The sequence below is a fragment of the Eumetopias jubatus genome, unplaced genomic scaffold, assembly GCF_037043125.1.
Source record: "Eumetopias jubatus isolate StellerSeaLion01/CBP00866 unplaced genomic scaffold, mEumJub1_p1.0 scaffold_3, whole genome shotgun sequence".
In the NCBI taxonomy this organism is placed as follows: domain Eukaryota; kingdom Metazoa; phylum Chordata; class Mammalia; order Carnivora; family Otariidae; genus Eumetopias; species Eumetopias jubatus.
This window is the reverse complement of record NW_028274809.1, coordinates 58,302,185-58,317,872: the sequence shown is the minus strand read 5'-3', so window position 1 is coordinate 58,317,872 and position 15,688 is coordinate 58,302,185. Positions and strand designations below refer to the sequence as shown.

The window sequence follows — 15,688 nt, the reverse complement described above, 5'->3', positions numbered from 1 at the left end:
TTAATAAGAGTTCTTCCAGTATTTTCTCTGCAGTTATTTACAACAGATATGTGAATCAACATATAACCTTTCTGCAGTGTTTAATTTATCCTTTCTGTAGTCTCCTAGCAGTTACTAAAGGTTTAAAAATATCAGTATCTTAATAGAATGGCCTTGTCATTACGTTTACAGATACAGATTAATTTCAAAACTCAATTTACCTTCTTTTGAAAGGCAGAATGATTAAATGTTTGTCCAATCCAAAGATGCCAAAGGAAATAAATCCCTATGGAAGAAGAAAAGTTATAGTTATGAATTCAACACTAGAATGTTAAGACGGGGAAGTTATGGAAGTCACCATATTTAGTGCTGAGGGAAGCAAACCCATAGTGATTAGAGCAATATTGTAAGGCAGGCCCTCTAAAGTTTAATGCCTGGAGGCAGTTATGATACTTGGCTGTCTCTTTCCAGTCACCTATCCTACGAATTATGTTGGATAACCGATTTAAACCAGTACTGAGCAACCACATCTTCATGCTAACTTACTGAAGAAAAATGAAAATATTTAAAAGCTTTATGATGGGGCGCCTGAGTGGCTCAGGCGTTAAGCGTCTGCCTTCAGCTCAGGTCATGGTCCCAGGGTCCTGGGATCAAGCCCCACATCGGGCTCCCTGCTCAGCGAGGAAGCCTGCTTCTCCCTCTCCCGCTCCCCCCTGCTCGTGTTCCCTCTCTCGCTGTGTCTCTGTCAAATAAATAAATAAATAAATAAATAAATAAATAAATAAAAGCTTTATGTCTTTTTTCCCTCTTTTTAAAAAAGAAAATAAATTAGCTTCTATTGTGCTTAGGTATTATTTTTCTGTTAACACTTGAGAAATTACAGAATTATATAGTATCTGGTTATAATGAAGTAACCGAACAAACTTTATGTGAAATGAAGTTGGCTAGGTGCTTAGGGAAAAGCTTTGAAGGATCTGGGGGTGATGAAGCAAAATGGCACCAGAAGTCAGCCACAGATCAGAACACTTGGGACTGCTTGGAGAGGCAGGAGGCTAGGAGCTGCCATTTGTCACGCACAGTGGCATAAGGATCTAAGTGCAAGCTGGTGGGAGGTGGGATGGAGAATGTAATATATTGCACGAAGGATCTACCTTTCTTCACCCCCAAACTACAACCAAAAAGGAATGATCTTACTACAACACCTATATAGGATGTGGTGGTGGTGGTGTGGGAGGGGGGGGCTGTATATCTCTCTCTCTCCTTTGAAACACTTGGGCCATTAGCTGTGGGGGCATCATTTCAAATGCAACATTCCTGGCATTAGCTTCTTTGTGAAGCCTTCTCAGTGCCAGTCTTGGGGTGACTCAGCCTGGAGTGGCTTTCCTGAATACAAAATGCTGAATGAGACCATGAGTTTTCAACCTAGTATTTTATAGGTCTTGGGAACAGAATCAGATCTTACACAGAATCACAAAGTGAGGTGGGCATCGAGTAGCTTGGGATACTCAAGTCTATCTGTAACAAACTGAATGGGTCACTTATCTATCTGGACAGAGTCATTTTGCTCCCACAATAATGGCAAAACAAAATGGAAATATTTCAAGAAATTAATGTTAGGGGCGCCTGGGTGGCTCAGTCATTAAGCGTCTGCCTTTGGCTCAGGTCATGATCCCGGGGTCCTGGGATCGAGCCCCATGTCGGGCTCCCCGCTCCGCGGGAAGCCTGCTTCTCCCTCTCCCACTCCCCCTGCTTGTGTTCCCTCTCTCGCTGTGTCTGTCAAATAAATAAATAAAATCTTTTTTTTAAAAAAAGGAAATTAATGTTAGGGTAAAATGTGCGGGACTCTTTACTGATAAATGTTAACTGACTCAGTTGATTATTAAAACCCCATGATTTCAAACACAGTATTTTCTTCAACCCGATACTTAATCTGCGGACTAATATTCTCTAATTAAAAGGTAAGGGATTAAAAACAGAATCACATTTTGAACTTTACACATAAAAAGATCTTCCCAATACATAAAACATCACTTATCCTTAAATATCCATTTTAATAGTGACATAAAAACAATAGCACCTATTATATTAGTTCTTCATGGAATTTTAGTTTCTAATTTGTAAACTGGGAATGATAATGTCTACTTTGTAGGTATTCTTGAGACGTTTAAGCAAGATGACTAATGTATCATGCTTAATAATGGTTGGCATATAGTAGTAGGTCCTCAAGGAATGGTAACTAACTATCCCTGGCCAAAATTTATTTATCTACCACATGATTTTCTAAAAAGATTTAAGTACCTATTCTTCAAGAAACATTGAAATGTAAATGAAATGATGTTCATCAATTTAAGTGATGAAACTAAAGGCTCAGAGAAGGTAAGTCTTCTTCCCAAAGTGACTTATTAAGACCATCACAAAGTTTAAAAAGAAGCTGGAACATCTTGTCCCTGCTTAAATTATCATTCTTAATTTTAAAACCAAAGCAAAAACGATTTAGTGTTTCTGACTGAAACACTCCGGTGCATTCTGAGGACTTGAACCAACATGGAGACTGGCAGCCACTGTCAGCTGTCATGCACCAGCAGCCAGCAAACCAACTAAACCCTTTCGATTTAAAAGAAAACAACAACATCTGGACCACTGCCCCCCAAACAGCCCATCCAGGAAAACAGAAAAAAGCCTTCCAAGTTCTCAGGGAATAAATACCTGGCCAAAGTTAAACACAGCACAGAAAAACTGTAACTCAACATAGAGTCTTCCAGGTTCTTGGTTGAATAGCCACCACAAACAACTGGAAAGATTCTGTAAAGGAAGGTGAAAATAGTGTTTTAAAATGAAGCTAGCTAATCATTTCTCTCTATCCAGAACACAGTACAATAACTTATCTGCTTAATAATCAGGCAGAAAAAGACTAAAAGGAAAAACACTGACAGAATAGAGGCTTTGTCTTTTGAACAAGAGGTTTCAACCTCTCCTCTTGACAGATGTCATTCAAACAGCATCTAATTTGATCAGACTTGAAGCAAGAAGACATGCGCCATAATACAGAAGCTTACATAATACATCAGGACTGCCGACTAGCCTAAGACAGGACTGATTTTAAAATTAGTTCTACACAATGAAAACAATCACATCGCTAAGCAGCCGTTCTTGGCAGCATTTCTTACTTTTTGATTTTTTTTCTTAAGCAGCAGTTAAAATGGTGCTGGCTGACAGCATTCTATGTAACAAGCATCCCCATGTAAAAAGGTTTCTTCATATGTTATATGGTCCGTCTCCCATCTCTAGGTAAGTTACACTTGAACCATCTCAAAGAATTATATAATAATAACTGATAATTCACAAAAGAGGACATAAAACTAATTCTAAAAGCCCCAGTAATCAGAGAAATGCATTGAAAAAATAAAGTGCTGTATTTCACTTATAAAATTATCAAATTTTAAAATTTATAACATTCAGTGCTGGTGAGAGTACTTTTACAAATCTATACTACTCCTTCAGAAAACAATTTGATAGAATGCATCCAAAGGCACCGAAATATTTGTACTCTTTGATCCAGATTTCCCAACCTTGAGAGTCTATCATACGGAACTATTGCATGGAGATGTTTATTTAAGTGTTTTGAAGAACTAGGAATAATCATCTCCAAGAAAGTGGTTGAGAAAATTATAATGTATCTCCTCTATGGTTTATTAAGGAGCCATTTAAAGTAACAGTTAGGAACAACTATGTAGCAAGATGAAAATGGTAGACATAGGTGACAAAGCAGGGTATAAATCTGTATGACAATTAGAACCATGAAAAAATGTATTCAAAATAGAAGGCGGTAATCTTATAACTATCTACTGTATGAAGTGGTTGTGTTATTTTCATAATGAAAAATTCTGTTTTAAAAGCTTATTTATCTGAGGAATGTCTGCTGCGAGACCACGTAGGCATTTATCCACTGAGGTCAGTCCTGGAAGGAATACATTAGAATAAGCGGCCCCATACACAGCGTGGGGATACCTGGTTTTACCAGAAACTTAGGTTCAGAGAATAGAGTAAACGACTCTAAGCAAAAGACGCTATTGGGGCATTTAGGCAGCAGAGTGCTGTGAATTCTTCATTCCCCTTGCTCTCCAAAACAGCTCAAGATCAGGATTCAGATTGGCCTCGTTGCCACCCACCCCTCCCAGAAGCAGCGACTAAGTTTCCCCCAGATGCCTGAATAAAATCTTTGCCAAACATTTAAAGAAATGGCCCCAAAACAAAAATCAGAAGAAACATTTACAGCAAACAGGCCAATAATGAGAAGTAAACATAGCAACACATGACGAGTCAGTTGCTGGTCTCCACTCTGTAGATACTGCTCTTCTTCCTGGACTAACATGCAGCTCTGGGAGTTACAGCGACTCACACAATGATCATCTATAAGACAGTAAGTACAACAATTTGTAATCAGAGCTTTTTATTTGAATGCATTTTAAATTCATAATGACTTTCGAAGCAAACCAGCGCATATGCACATTCAGCTCAGCATCAGTATATTATTTTAGATGAAATCTGAGGAAGGCTCCTTCATGTGGTCTCAGGAGAGTTCTACTTGTCAAGTGGTTTCATCTGACAAAATACAAGTAGGATGCCATAGTTCCCTTCTACACTATTTAACAGTGTAACATATATTTTTTAAGACCAGGTTTACTGTGTCTACTTATAGAATTTTTCTTTTCTTTTTTTTTTAAGGATTTTATTTATTTATTTGACAGAGAGAGAGATAGCGAGAGAGGGAACACAAGCAGGGGGAGAGGGAGAGGGAGAAGCAGGCTCTCCGCTGAGCAGGGAGCCTGACGTGGGGCTCGATCCCAGGACCCTGGGATCATGACCTGAGCCGAAGGCAGACGCTCAAATGACTGAGCCACCCAGGCGTCCCCTCTACTTATAGAATTTTCTACACCAAGAACACACAAATACTTTTTATTAAAGTAGGATCATACAAAGGCACAGTTTGGCAGCCTGCTTTTTTTTTTTTTTTTTACTTAGCAACACTGGGTACTTACCTCATGCCATTAGCTGTTATTATAGCCATTAGCTACATATTATAAATATATATATCTTAATTTCTTTTTTTAAGGCTAAATTAATAGCTCATGTTTCATCTGTAACAAATCTACATACTGGTCATGGATATCCTAGTTTGGCTAACTGTAACACAAATGTACTACTCCCCCTTGCCTTTCATTAAAGAGTTTAAAATCTGCCTTAGAAAAGACCTTTAAGAAATCAAAACTGTTATACACCATTCTGTTGACATACAGAAGCAAGTCCAAATCACAGGTATGACCCCCCTCTGGCCTAGACTAGCTAGAGGGGAGGGGCCTTTCTCAAGAATCCTGTGTTCTCCTGCCTCAGCTCCACTATGTCCATGGCCCCCAAAGCAGGGGAAAACATTTTTTACAAAATGGATGTCTAGTCTAACATACAGTCTGATTTTAAAATGTCAAAGATGAAAACCACAATTTTATAGCTCTTAACCCTTAAGGTAACCATAAAAATCTGTATTTCCTAGAGCCCCTTTTCAAAAAGGGACATATGCAGTCATTAAACATGGTCCAACATTGCGGCTAACGGCACAGGGGAAGCGCACAGTGTTGCTATGTGAAAAGAAAGCAGGCTGCCAAACTGTCTCTCTAGTATGATCCTACTTTAATAAAAATTATTTGTGTATATTTTAGTGTACAAAAATTCTATCAGTATATATAATAAACCTGGCCTTAAAATACTGCATACAGATATTACAGAAATGGATAAAAATAAATTGTATTATCTTTCATTTGCCTTTTTTACACATTGCAACATTGATTTTGCCTTTGTGCTGTGCCAGTGTTTTGGGGATGAGGAATTAATTATACTGCTAAACTCTAAAAATTCTCACTTGTTCATGGTTTGATTTCCTTTAGCCTTTCTTTATTTCAGGTGTAAGGAATGATACTAAATTGTATGAGTAGATCGGGTTGGGGTTGGGATTGGGGTTGGGGTTAGGGTTTAGGGTTTAGGTCTTTCTATATAACTTTTACAAAATAGGATCAGAAAATGAATGAAGCTTCTATATAAAAGACTTTTCAGGAATCAGCATTATTAATGAAGAAAATGCCAGATAAGAAAAGCATAATGTAATTTCCGGAGACAAAAAAAAATGTTAAATTACATATTGAATTTGTTGACAGACTTTACTATTAGGTATATTGCGTAGGGAGAAAAACATAAGGAGGAAAGCCTTGGGAATTATGATGTAAAGTAAAGAAACATTAGTTTAGGAAAGTGGCATACAAAAACTGAAAGACAGTTTAACTGAATGCCAAATGGGGTTTCCTAGCAGAAAGTCAGTGAAGGCCCAACATCTGATATATTTTCACTTCTTCCTATAGAAATGTGAGTTCCACTATTTAAGATTCATTGCTAGCCAGCAGACAGCAGCCAAATATAAACTCTGCTTGACTAATAACAACCACTACTACTGCAACTATGTTTAATGAGCATTTACTATGTATTCCACACACTGTGCTAAGTGATTTGCATACATCCTTATTTATAATCCTCACATTTCTTATATAAAAGTGAAATGCCTTTGACAACAATACAGTTGACATATATTTCACCATGTCTTAAGAGGGCTTTTGGGGGTTTCCCTTTCTAACTTAATTACAAATAAGCCTAATCAACTGGAAGTGCATTGCAATTTCACATAAGTGTGTTCAGTTGTTTTAAATAATTTGAATTCCATTGTGCGTGCATGGGGATGATCCAAGATGGTGGCATAGGAAGACCCTGAACTCATCTCCCATAGAGACACCAAATCTACCACTCTATATGGAATAACTCCCACCTAAAAAGAACTGAAACTAGCTGGTCTGCTTCCTCCAAAACAAGGGAAAAATGGCCACATCAAGCCAGGTAGGAAAGGCAGAAATGCAATCTTACCGAAAAGCTCACCCTAGGTACAGTGACTCACAATAGGGAAGGATCTCACAGGCTTAGAACTTCCTGAGGAGTGAGGGGATTGTGCTCCACATCAGGACCCCAACTCTTGGGACCTGTACCAGACATATGAGGCCCCCAAAAAGTCTGCTTCTCGAAACATGGGGCTTATGTCCAGGGAGCCCAAGGGCTATGGGGATCTGAGATACTCCTTTTGAGGGGCTCATGCATGGACTCACCCGTCTGGGGAACCAGCACAAAGGTAGCTGTTTGAGAAGTGACTAGATTATATGTGAAAGAGACTCACCTGCTAAATCTTAAAAGATTCACTGGAATTTTTCTTGTGGATGGAGCTGCTGGAGAGTGCCAGTTATTACACTCTCCCTCTACCTTGCCAGGGCAAGCAGGTGCGTGCAAACATAACATGGCTCAAACCAAGGCATGTCCCTCCCAGAATGCTCTACTCCAGCTCTGCTAAAATAGTAGGTGTGCCCCACCCAAGATGCTCTTTCCTGGCACAGGCCTGTCCCACACCCAACACTCTCCCGCAGCCTTGCTAAAGCCGGTGGATGAATCAGTCCACACAGAGGCCACCCAATTGCCTGCCTCTGGTGGCTGGGGAGGCTTGTGCTTCTAGGCTCCACAGGTCTGTAACAATTGGAAAGATAGTTCTGGACAGGATACCATATCCTGGGCAATACGCAGACAGCAAACTGAAATACACCCCCAGAGTGCACATGAAAAAGACCCATTTGATCATCCAGGAGCTTTAACCTGAGGGATAGGCTTCAGGTTAAAGCCACACATCTAAAGGCTACAGAAGCACTCTGGAGGATGCAAGCAGAGACAGCATCTATGCAAACCCCACCCCCCACCTCGGCCTTGCCACAGCTCACTGGTATCTCCCAGAAAGGATCTTTTACACTTGACTGAAACCCTGATTCTTGGCAACTGCACCCAGGGGATACCTTCAGATCTCCTGGTCTGGAGGTCAGCAGGGTGTACGATTCTGGTCCCACAGGACTATATATATTTGCATACTTTAAGAGCTGCTGCCTGGAGAATCTGGCTTCCAATCAGCCTGAATCTAGGTCCCTTCCTTTGGACCTGTCCTAGCACACTCTCAACAACTGGGACTATCAAGAATAAATCAGGTTAGACAATCACAAAGGTTCTAGAGACAACCAAGAGCTAGGGCAAGGTTGAAAACAGACTGGTGGTTATCAGAGGGGAAGGAGGTTAGGGAAGGGTGAAAAGAGTGAAGGGGGTGAATTGTATAGTCACGGATGGTGACTAGACTTATTGTGGTGATCACTGTGTAATGTATACAAGTATTGAACTATTATGTTGTACACCTTATACTAATATAATGTTACATACCAATTTTAGCTCAAACAAATAAATAACCTGAAATTCAGACCACAAATGTAATTCAGTCTACTACTCTGTATGTCAAAGTTTATTACTTTCAAAGATTTTTCTTATTTTATAAGAAAGGGTATATTTAAAGTCTATAGATTCAAAATGTAATTAAGCACTAATTGGTCCTGGCCCTGAAGGAGATGAGTGGGGGAAAAGTCTCAGCTGCTAAAATAAAAAAGTCTCTCCCAAAAAAATGGTACTTGGGGCAAACTTCTTGGAATTATCACATGGGTTAAATTCATTGGAGAATGTGTCTATAATACTACCAATTACTATATTATAAGAACTTAATTTTTTTATTATTATTTTTTTAAGTAGGCTCCATGTCTAGTGTGGAGCCCAACTCAGTGTCTGAACTCACAACCCTGAGACCAAGACCCGAGCTGAGATCAAAAGTCGGATGCTTAACCGACTGAGCTACCCAGGTTCCCCAAACTTTATTTTTTTAAATGAGTATCCTATCTATGCACAATTATTATCCTATTAGCACTTTTCCCCATCTTATTTGAGAATACATAAGCAGTGTAGCTTCTATGAAATCCTGAGCTGAAATCTTTTATGGTGTAAGGAGAGGAATCTTCTGTTCCTTAGGCCCATCCTCATAGCCTGGAGGCACTTACTTTTCTCAAATGAAGGAGTCACAAGCCCACTGGCACCTGTGTTTGCTACTGGCTCGGTGGATGGGCAGTGCAATCCACCATCTCCCATTGAGCAGGAGCAGCAACCTATATAGATAAAATAACATAGGAGAATAAGGCCCAACCACAACAGAAATGGACAACTTGAAGAGATGCCAAACCAGACCAAACAAGACAACCCACCTACTCATACACACACACAAATTTCCCATGCAGCCATAATGGAAATGTGTTCACACGGTATCTATCAAGAAGAATTTACATGTGCTTATACGGAGGTTAACATTTAAAGAGTGGCAGACAAAGGACCAGCTCCTCTGTATACTGTCTCCTCGTTGCATGACAAAGAAGAGTGTTTTAATCCATGCTGCTTTTATTAGTTACCACTGTGCTTTGAGAACTAAGAATTTAAACACTTTCTTCAAAAACAGCTTTTTTTCATCACTCCTTAAAAACACGCACTAACGGGCGCCTGGTTGGCTCAGCTGGTTAAGCGACTGCCTTCGGCTCAGGTCATGATCCTGGAGTCCCGGGATCAAGTCCCGCATCGGGCTCCCTGCTCAGCGGGGAGTCTGCTTCTCCCTCTGACCCTCTTCCCTCTCGTGCTCGCTATCTCTCATTCTCTCTCTCTCAAATAAATAAATAAAATCTTAAAAAAAAAAAACACGCACTAACGCTCTATTGTTTACTGTAGTTAATTGAAGCTCCTTGGCCTGAATTTGAAAGCTCCTGAGGACTTGGCCCCTCTTACCCTATCCAACCATCCTCACTGTCCAACAAGGCATCTTCCTTCTTTCCGGACAATTCTTTAGTGTCCTCCACAAACCCCATGCCTTTTCGGGTCTGCAGACCTAGTTAGACACGTGTGCAATTCCCACTCTTGTTAAGTCTTTGAAATCCTCTCCTCCTTTATGCTCAGCTCAAGACTTGCTTCTTTCAAGAAAGTGTTTCCTTTCTTTTTTTTTTTAAGATTTTATTTATTTATTTGAGAGATTGAGAGAGAGAGAGAGAGAGAGAGAGAGAGAGACAGCACGAGAGGGGAGAGGGTCAGAGGGAGAAGCAGGCTCCCTGCTGAGCCAAGAGCCATGTGAGACTCGATCCCGGGACTCCGGGACCATGACCTGAGCCGAAGGCAGTTGCTTAACCAACTGAGCCACCCAGGCACCCCAAGAAGGTGTTTCCTACTAGTCTAGAAAATGCAGCCAAAACAATTCTATTCTTTTGTCTTTTCAAACATACACTGCTGAAAATCTCTTGCTGCTTTATAGGTAGATCGGTTTATGGAAGTTCACTGAGACATCTGCTAGAGAGCTATAGTTTCTCTCCTACATAGTCAGAGGATGCATACAGTGTCCTTTAAACACAGATATAAGACATGGTGCTCCTTGACATGGATTCTTCTTTTTTTTCTGATGTGAATTATAATAGATAATAAGTTCAGTGATAAATTGTATTAAAATTTAATATGCTAGAAAAAGGAATAATGTCTAGGCTGAAATTTTCATTGATAATATGACTTAATTCTTCAGCAGTGTTCTTAACAGAAAAAGATTTCAAAGTATAAAAACTACAATCTATAATAAGCTATTACAAGTGTCTTTCTAAATTTAAGATAATGATGCCATCTCAAGGTTAAAATAGAACCACAGAATAATAGAAAAGAAAATACAGAGATCATCTGGCCCAGCCCTCCTATCTTCAGAAATTTGAAGGCTTAAGTCAGCTAAGATGAAATTGTTCAGAAAACAGATATAAAGCCAGCCCATTGCAATGACATACATACAGGGCATGCACGCGCGTACTCACACATGATTACAGCCACCACAAAAAGTGCTATGGCAGTTTTTATCTTCTAACATAAGAAGGATACATAACTAGCCTATTAGCCTTCTCTTTTATAACTAAGCCTTTGATCTCATATTAAAATGTTAATAGGTTAATTTCTCTTTTAGTCATAATTCCACACTTACAACATGTGCAAATCATGGGTCTCTGACAAATGCATAGCAAGGGGTAGAGGTGAGTGAACTATTTTGGATAACCGAGATTTGGGGAAGCCAGGCTGGACATCAAATGTGTTACATGTTAACACTACTAGCAAAGCAGAAGAGAGCAGGATTTGCAGGAGGGGAATAACCACACAGATCTTCCCCTCGGAACATGGGTGAACAGGCAAATAAACAAGTACTTTGCCATGGCAATTTGTAGGGTAGCTTCAGAAAATCATGGTGCAGGGGCACCTGGGTGGCTCAGGCAGTTAAGCATCTGCCTTTGGCTCAGGTCATGATCGCAGGGTCCTGGGATCGAGCCCCGTGTCGGGCCCCCTGCTCAGCGGGAAGCCTGCTTCTCCCTCTCCCTCTGCCTCTCCCCCTACCTTCGCCACCCCCCACCCAGCTTGTGCTCTCTCTCTCTCAAATAAATAAATAAATAAAATCTTAAAAAAAAAAAAAGAAAATCATGGTGTAACTTATCCAGCCATGCATCTACCCATCCATTAACAAATATTACTAAACACAGTAAGACTGATACCAAGCTAGGTGCCGAGGCTATAATGTTGGGCAAATCAGTCATAGCATTTATAGTCTAGTGGGTTGTACAGATAGGTTCAACAGCAGTTATAAAACAGTGAGATACAAGGAGAGGGAAATAGAAACACTGAGGAAGATTTCCTATGGAACCAAGCAATAGCTGTCCTCTGGCTCTTTATTTACATTATAGGACAAGCTGGTTTTCCGGCTGGAGATGACGATGACTGAGTTTATTTATTTTTTTAAAGATTTTATTTATTTATCTGATAGAGACAGACACAGCAAGAGAGGGAACACAAGCAGGGGGAGTGGGAGAGGGAGAAGCAGGCTTCCCGCAGAGCAGGGAGCCCAATGCAGGGCTTGATCCCAGGACCCTGGGACCATGACCTGAGCCCAAGGCAGACGCTTAATGACCAAGCCACCCAGGCGCCCCCTGATGACTGAGTTTAAAGAACATCTATGGTGCACTTTATTTGCTATTTTTAAAATACAGATAGAGGGGTGCCTGGGTGGCTCAGTCAGTTAAGTGTCTGCCTTCAGCTCAGGTCATGATCTCAGGGTCGTGAGATTGAGCCCCATGTCAGGCTCTGTGCTCAGTGGGGAGTCTGCTTGAGATTCTTTCCCTCTGCCCCCCACCCACCCCACATGCACTTGCTCTCTTGCACTCTCTCTCTCAAAATAAATAACTAAATCTTTAAAAATAAAATACAGGTAATGGTGGCAGCAAAAGGCTCTGGTCTTAAGACACTTTGTTTTGTGTTCCCCACACACATTGTCAGGCCTTCTGTAGCCAGTTCTGAAACACTCATGGGGGAAGAAGACACAGAGAGCCAGCTAGAGCGGTGGTCCGCAGGATCCTTTCCAGGATCACTGTAGCTGTCGACAAAGGAAGTGAGGAAGGAGAGGGTACTGGGCAGCATCAGAAAAGTACTCTAGACTTAGAGAAAGCAACTTGTAAAATTTTAGTGAACACATCATAAAGAGAATCCTTGAACCTCCATTTTAAAAGGGAAAATGGTCAAAAGGGCTCAAAAGAATGAAATTCTGATGCTGAAATCACAAAGGATCTAACAAAAAAATGAGCAAGCACCATTAATAATATGAACTAAAGGAGTCCTGACCGAGGCAGGGATAATGGTGTAAGTCAGGAGGTGGCAAACTACAGTCTTGTGTAATAGGACCTTATAGTCCTATGAAGTAAGGATTATCATCATCAGATATGGAAACTGAGGCAGAGGGAACTTGCCCAAGATCAAAGAGCAGTAAACTGTGGAGTCAGTACTTGAACCCAGGCAGTCTGGCTCCAGTCCCCGTTTTTAGCCACTGTCCTCTATACTTTCAGTTTGGCATGGAGGAAGGGAGAGAGGGCGGAGAAGGCAACATAAAATGGTAAGATCTGTGGGATTTTCCTCTTTTTACAACAAAGATAATTTTTAAAAATCTTACTCTCTTTTTTTAATCATTCACTTATTGACATTTACAATTAATAGTTTTGAGATCAGTCATCCCTATATGCCACAAAGTCTCTGAACAAAATAGGTACCGGCCCTTACACTCCCAGGCACAATGCTTTATGTCTATGAAATCTCCACATGCACCAATGAATCCAAAATGCATACTCTATTGCTGAGTTCCCTTCACAAATTGAAGCAAATCCCACAACAGTTGTTAACACTTATTAACAAAGTTACTAGTTAGGAACATATGTTTACTTAGAGGATTGGCAAACATTTGCTGTAAAGGACCAGATGATAAATATTTTGGGCTTTACAGGCCCCTGGGTCTCTGATGAATGACTGAACTCTACCAACATAGCGTGAAAGCAGCCCAGGGAAAATACATAAATGAATGAGCACAGGTGGTTTCGAATAAAACATTATGACCACGGAAATTTAAAGTTCATATAGCTTCCAAGTTTTAGAAATTTTTAGAAATTTTTCTTCAACCTTTAAATATGTAAAAATTATTCTTAGCTCTTGGGCCACACAGGACCGGGTGGTGAATCACATTTGGCCTGCAGACTATGGTTTGCCTATTCCTGACTATTACTGACTCTGCTTAACCAGATCTCCTGGAGTTCATTTTATTGATGGTGCTCACCTGATACACTATTGTCCAGTTTACAAGTGTTTTAAGTGCTTAGTTTCCTAGAAAGGGACTTCCTTCAGTTGTTACTTTCTCCTAAACTCTCAGGTCCAAAGAAGTTTTAGGATTTAACATAAGATTATCCTCATAAAAGATTTATTAATGTGACTCTTAATGAAGAACTCACAAGCTCTTTCTATTATTGACTATTATTCAAGTCCCTCATTTGACAAATACACGTGATAGTCAAGATATAGTTCAAGAGAGTTCCCTGAAGCAAAACATTTAGGATACATGCTCTGCGGGCACGTAGGAATTTCTTTATATGTCAGGATCATACTTGTTTCTGGGATAGAACTTGTAAAAGGTTCTGGTTCATTTGCTGGCACTGGACTCTCCTCAAAAGCGGCGTTCCCAGGCTCTGCTGCTTTGTGGTTCTGAGACTGGTCGAAACCTTCATAGTGTCCTGCTTGGGTGGTGTGGTTCATACACATGAGTGATATGCCAGCTATCGTGATGCTGCAGAACAGGGTGACTGCTGTGATGATCATCTGCCAAAATTGCAAAGAGACATTAGGCCACTTTTCACAGTCCCAGCTTGATCATCTTAGTAGAGTAGCTTAAGGGAACTTTTGTTTGGTGGGAAATGCAATATCTCCACAGCTATAAATGCTCTAGAACAGTGGTTTTCCAAAGAGAGTAAGAATATGAAAGGGAGTAGGTTACTTGAAGAGAAATTAGGATTTGCTTGGAATCCTAAGATTTCTAGATGCTTCTATCCATCACTATCCATCAGTGTCACTGGTTTCCTCTATAAGTAAGCTAAATGACTGCTTACAGACCTTTTTTATTTCAAAGTGTTTGCTTGCTTTAATCTGTAATTCAAGCGTACTTCAACTAGAGACTGTTACGGTAATAATACTAACCATAAATAATTCTGGCTAATACTAATTGAATACTAACAAATGGCAGCACTAGTCGAACTCTTTTATATGTGTAATCTTATTTATTCTCACAACCCAATAAAATTCAAAACTACAAAACAGAAAAAAGAGGATAAGAAACCAAAATCTTTTGAAGGTTTGTTTGTTTTAAACACACATCCTTGGGTCCTAACCCTAGAGAATTCTCATCAGCAGATACACTATGGCTTCTCAAGCACCTTTTTCCCCAGATACTTACTGTTCTTAAATTTATATTTATAATAGGATTGAAAGTCAAGAACATGGCTTTTATTATTACTGCTAACTTATTAAATAGCTTTAAATTAATCACTCTTTCCTCCAGTAGAGGAAACATAATTCATAAGTGAGTTTAAGAAGACCCAGTAAGTTTCAAGCATTTGGAGATCCTCAGCTAAAAATAGATGTAGGGGCGCCTGGGTGGTTCAGATGGTTGGGCGTCTGCCTTCGGCTTGGGGACCTGGGATCGAGCCCCGCATTGGGCTCCCTGCTCAGTGAGAAGCCTCCCTCTCCTTCTACTGCTCCCCCTGCTTGTGCTCTCTCGCTCTGTCAAATAAATAAATAAAATCTTTAAAAATAAAAAACCAAAAACGGATGTAGACCTATAAAATCTTTACCACAGTTTGAGTTGTGACTTAAAGTGATATAGGACTGCAGAGTGGGATATGCAGCAAATTGGAATAGATTTTCAGGGCACCTGGGTGGCTCAGTTGGTTAAGCAACTGCCTTTGGCTCAGGTCATGATCCTGGAGTCCTGGAATCAAGTCCCGCATCGGGCTCCCCGCTCAGCGGAGAGTCTGCTTCTCCCTCTGACCCTCCCCCCTCTCATGTGCGCTCTCTCTCTCATTCTCTTAAATAAATAAATAAATAAATATTTTAAAAAAAAGATTTTCAAAATAACTTTTAATGTAAGTATAGCAAAACACAGGAACAAGCGAAAAAGAGATGTTCCCAAGAACAGAACTGTAACCTCTTCGTACCTGCTCCTTTCCATAAAAGAAGGCTGAGTCAATGCTGTCTCCATTATGTTTTCCAGTTATCAGAAGAACACCAACAAGAAGAGCAGGAATTCTGTGATAAGGTTTAGAGAAAGAACGAGAGGATGAAGAGTAACCAT

At 40.2% G+C, this 15,688-nt stretch overlaps 1 protein-coding gene across 2 annotated transcripts in view; it reads right to left on the bottom strand.

Moving 5' to 3' along the window:
* Positions 1–15,688, bottom strand: part of GPR155 (G protein-coupled receptor 155) — a 44,423-nt gene that overhangs the window by 5,511 nt on the left and 23,224 nt on the right. For both annotated transcript variants that reach the window (XM_028122539.2, XM_028122545.1), the window contains exons 9-14: positions 15,552–15,642; positions 13,950–14,160; positions 8,979–9,083; positions 4,253–4,389; positions 2,686–2,781; positions 201–265 (exon numbers count right to left, since the gene is read on the bottom strand). In XM_028122539.2, the coding sequence (XP_027978340.1) occupies positions 201–265; positions 2,686–2,781; positions 4,253–4,389; positions 8,979–9,083; positions 13,950–14,160; positions 15,552–15,642 (705 nt within the window). The remainder of the gene's footprint in view (positions 1–200; positions 266–2,685; positions 2,782–4,252; positions 4,390–8,978; positions 9,084–13,949; positions 14,161–15,551; positions 15,643–15,688) is intronic.